The 5,003-nt window shown below is 38.3% G+C and overlaps 1 protein-coding gene across 1 annotated transcript; it reads right to left on the bottom strand.

Annotated features, from left to right (window-relative positions):
* Positions 1 to 634: 634 nt before the first annotated feature.
* On the bottom strand, positions 635 to 1,382 carry LOC136236298 (uncharacterized). The gene is made up of 3 exons (XM_066026435.1): positions 1,053 to 1,382; positions 900 to 986; positions 635 to 845 (listed from the first exon to the last, which is right to left on the bottom strand). Exons 1-3 carry the CDS (start codon positions 1,345 to 1,347, stop codon positions 808 to 810), a joined length of 420 nt encoding a protein of 139 aa, XP_065882507.1. The 5' UTR covers positions 1,348 to 1,382; the 3' UTR covers positions 635 to 807.
* Positions 1,383 to 5,003: the final 3,621 nt, after the last annotated feature.

The following is a 5,003-nucleotide window of genomic DNA, read 5'->3' as shown; positions in this document are numbered from 1 at the left end:
GTGAAAATCCCAGAATAAACACTGTGGAGGATATAGTATAATATTATATTGCCGACAGCATTTGCTTTTATTGGCTCTAGCAATGTTTCAAGTAATCTAATGCACCATCCTTGAAGATTCCACATTAGTTATAGCTTATGCAGTATATAATGCTGCATGCTTGTAGCTATTTGTGACTATTAGCTGTGCCAACTTTAGCCTACAAATTAAAGAGGTCGTGGTTTGATCTTGCCATACTATGACACTATAATTATAGGAATATGATTGTTGCCACAATACAATCTGCATAGAGCGCATACAAAATCTCATGGAATCACACACTATTGGCTTCAAAGGAATATAGTTAATACTTGGAATGATGCAATTATGGCTAACCAGCTTGTTCTCTCGCAAACTCATGACTGCTCTATTAGAGTATTTGTGCATGTAAAGTGACTGTTAGCTATTATCCACATGCATACAGTACAGAAAATGAAATAGTTCTGACAGCACAAGCCAGGCTCATGGAAAGCAACAACAAAATGCCATAATGCGAGTGCATATACTTTCCAGCCCTGCAAAATTGTCATCAGTACTTGTGTTGGCCAGCCAGCTGGATAAAACACCATGCATTTATGTCCCAGTGCCATGACAATTCCATTTGTTCAAACACACTTAATGTATTAAAAGAAATCAAATTTTTTACACACAATATAAGGAGAGATATGGCTAAAACCGGCATTTATATATTTAGATCATAAATTAGTGAGGAGGTCCATTGCACATTCCAGATGTATTGTATGATTTGTCATTCAGTGGTGAGGGTGGTCATGCGTCACTTTCTTCACTATCGTTGTATAGAGTCTCTGTAGGAACACACAGCAGCTGAGGTATACATGCATCTCAGGCACTCTACTAACCCGGAGTTATCACGCGTCTTGGGGTCACCTTTTCCACCATGACTGTGATTGTATCTCCTACTTGCTGTTCAGCTGGTTCCTCCGTCTCTGTAGACGAGACAGCGTATTTACGCCTTGACTATCGTTCTTGTCAGCTCAGTAACTTGAACTCACCTTGTGCCTTCCGAGTAGGCGAAGTACCTTCAGAGCTAGGCCCTTGCTGCCCTGTTTCATCCCTTTGTGCGGCTATCTGAGGTGCTTCTTCGCTACGCCACGGTGTCATCTGAGGAGTTGCTGGCATCGTATTGGTACTGACGCGCATCAAGTCGCTGAGGAATTGTTTCTCTTCTCCTACGCTCATCTTTCTGCTAACGCCGGATATCACACTGACGGATCCGCGGCTTGAGAGTTCTGACTCGCCACCACCACAGCAACCGCAGAACAAGCCCCATGGTCCTCCTTCAGCCATTTCTTCTCAGTTCTCTCGCTGTTACCACCAACTGAATTATGATAACGAGCAGGCCAGCCAGCGGTTTATATAGGACAACATAGCAGTGTTGCGCATGCGCACAGACATCATTGCTCGCCAGACCGACAAAAAAAGAAATTAAATTGAAAACTCACTGAAGAGTGTATGTTCTAGTCCTATTGCATGTCAGGGTAGAGATAATTGAGCACAGCCAAATCTGTATGTCCCTTGAACACACTGCAATTTAGCTACTCAAAAGTTAAACCAGTTTAGCTATCATATATTTGAACTTACATGTCATATACCTTTCACCGTAAACCACTTAGTGTACACAAATAGGGACATAGACAGTGTAGTTCCATGCACAAGTGTGTCCACTTTTCAAGGTATCTATCCTTTTCCTTCACTGTTACTGAACTAAGGGTCATGCAGTCAGGTCACTTTGCTGCCCTTACATTGTAGCTACTGCTTGTTTTTTTTTCATGTTCCATATATGTAAGGTGTTATGTACAACTTGTAGTTGTATGTAGAGTACACAGGTGGAATATTTCTAAACTGTCAACAATATCTCTGTAACCAAGCTCCTCCAGTGTTATGGTCCTTTATGCAGTAAGGCAGGGTCCACATAGCTACTTTTCAGTGGTATGTCAATGTCTTACATATCAGCTGAATGGAGTGTCAATGACAACCATTCAATGACACATCAAATTCCTTGTGAGATATACACTATATCTGATAATGAACATTAGCAAATTATAATTTAATGACAGTTATTATCATGTAATGTGTCTATACAAGGAAGGTCTATCTATGGCTACAATGCAATGGTCAGGAAAGGTGAAATAGTCAAACTTGTACTGGTAAGAAGAGCTTGTACATAGAATAGTAGTTGGTAAGTATACCCAATAGACCATATACTTATCAAACATGCATTCATGAATATTAAATCCACAAGATATACCAACAGGTGTAAAAACTAGGAGATACGTTCCATGCGATCCTCTCAGACATAATTGTGCATAGCTCAGATGTTATGATCCAGCCCAACACTTCACTATTGGTTTTCCCTCAACTAACAGACATAGCTTTCTTGTCAAACACTACAAAATGACCTTGTGCTCCAATGTACCACAACAAAGGAGCCACAATAGTTTAATGATCCTCAGCAGTGATCACGCATACTTACACTTCACTGAAGTAACTAGCTACTCCAAGACACAACAAAATGAGAAACATAAGCAGGGTCCTTATCAACAGGCCTATAGGTGTAGAGTCAAAACATCACGAAATTACTGCTGATTTGTGAGTGAAAAAATTCCCTGCCAGCTTACAATAACAAGATAAGTCGATAACACATGGTATTGTTATGTCAATTAAAATAATGTGACTTGCTAACAAGTACCACTACCTAGCTCTCTAGCATACAAGTTGTAATGTACCAACAGTATTGCACCCTCACACCTCTGTATTCTTATAAATTTGACATGACATAAACTTTAATGCTTAGACTAAAAATGTAATCTGTATAATCAAACCATGGCAGTACTATATTATACAATGCATGTTGGTCACTGGATGAAATTTTACACACAAAGGATTACGGAAGAAAATAGCTGCAACCCTTGCAAACTCTAGAATGAACTTATGTCATAAATTCTTAGCTATATCTGTAATATCATAATCAGATGAATATCGTACAATGTCAGATGACTTGATATTCACTATTTCAGTACAATTGATGTGTACCATTCAGCATTGGATTAGACGTGTTACGTACACCCTATGGCGTGTTATGTACACCCTATGGCATGTTATGTACACCCTATACAATGTGACACATGCACTGTCACGAGCAATAATTCATTAAAGATGACCAGAATTTCTTCAGTAAAAACTAGAACTGCCACACATTCAAAAGAAATTCAGTCTGTATACAGTGAGTCACACATTGCAATAGATACAACATTACAGTAGATAACACCCAACAATTGTAGTATTGACACTAAGGTAATGTCAGTATTAAATCACATGATGATAACTCTAATAGAACATACAGATAAAAGTTTCAGTCACAAAGATTATCTTACTATCAGAGTCATGATTTATATGTGGTATTGTTGTGTTTGTTGCAGTAAATGTGTGGCTTCCTTATAATCATCCACTTCAAACAGATGCTTTGGTAAACAATTTTTTTCCATTTAAATTTTGGAGAGTTCATCACAAGTACAGTAATACCTTCACTGGTCACTAGTCGCTGTATGTACTTTTGATAAAATTCTCCAAGATGTGACTCATGTGATGAGTTAAAGAGTTATAACATGCTGTAAACAACTTACAGCTGCTACAATAGGGTACACACATGGAGACTGGCAAAATACTTTACATTCATCAATATTAACATAAGTACTCAAAAATTTTGACCTCCCGATATCACTGCAAGTTATAGTGGACTGTTAGGCTGCTCACAATTGAGCAATATGATCTGCTTGCATTGTCTCACATTCATCATGGTAACAACATACACAAATGCATGGGTCAACTTCATGTCACTCAGTATTTCCCATAATTGAAGATGGTTCTCCACCTCTGTAATTGGTATGTTCATTGAGTTTAGTCCTTGTCATTGTGACAGTGACTAGCAATGGTAATGGACTGAAAATTAAAGTTGATCAAGCTTCCTAATGTTGTAGCATATATAGTTACCACTGACTATAGTTTACCTCACAAGTTTTCTTTGTACGGTTGCTTTAGCAACACATTTCTTTTCTGTAGATGCTCCTTTTTACATATGAAGAGGTTTTACATGGAACGGACATAATTTGACTTAATCACAGAACACTGTAATTTTCGCAAACTAACCTGCAGAACTAATTCATAGTGCTTTTGTTTCATTGTAACACTAATGAAGTGAAGGTTAATGGTTGTCAAGACATCGAAATACCTCGTAGCATTCCCTTCCAAATATCCTCCATTCAATTCGCCATAGAAAATGTAAGTGATTTTCAACCTTAAAATGACGCGCTTAAATTTCCTCTGATTTCCTTCTGCTATAGCTCATCTTAATCAATATTCACTGCTCTTTCCAAATCTGGTTCGGAATCTGAGGTATCTATCACGTGTCGCGGGTTATTACGCCTTTTATTGCAGGCCCCCGAAACACCCAATACAAAATGTATGGGGAAATTTGCTACACCCGATCGGTTTAGGCCATTTTGACGCACCTAAATTTCTGTGAATTGGACTTTTTTTGGTATCACTGTACTCGCAGAGAGTTTCTCTACATGTATCAAATTCGGAAAGTTGCTAAACAGACTCGAGGTAGGCGGTACATGATAATTAATTTAATTTTTAATGGTTTTTCAATCAAAATGTATTGGACATGCCTGTTCCAGCTGGCATTTTTGCCATGGACAAAAGTATAGCAAATGTCCGCAAACTTCTTCATGAGTAGCTAACAAGTTTTATTTTTTCATCAAACATGCAGCAATGCCTACATGTTAAGTGTATTTCAGTATAACAACTATTCATCCAGTGATCAAGTGTATGTTGAGGTTGTACCACAAAACTGGTACGGATGTGTCTCATTACAACACAAGGGATAAGGATCTTGTATATACATTCTTATTAATGAGCTCCGCTATTGTCCTATCCCATGC

The sequence above is a fragment of the Dysidea avara genome, chromosome 10, assembly GCF_963678975.1.
Source record: "Dysidea avara chromosome 10, odDysAvar1.4, whole genome shotgun sequence".
NCBI classification, from domain to species: Eukaryota; Metazoa; Porifera; class Demospongiae; order Dictyoceratida; family Dysideidae; genus Dysidea; species Dysidea avara.
The sequence above is the reverse complement of the archived record's forward strand: the minus strand, read 5'-3'. Positions and strand labels throughout refer to the sequence as shown.

Coding starts and splice junctions, on each gene's coding strand:
- LOC136236298 (XM_066026435.1), bottom strand. CDS start 1,347: ATGGCTGAAGGAGGACCATGGGGCTTGTTCTGCGGTTGCTGTGGTGGT. Junction 987..1,052: donor GCCTACTCGGAAGGCACAAG/GTGAGTTCAAGT, acceptor TCTCGTCTACAG/AGACGGAGGAACCAGCTGAA. Junction 846..899: donor AAGACGCGTGATAACTCCGG/GTTAGTAGAGTG, acceptor GTGTTCCTACAG/AGACTCTATACAACGATAGT.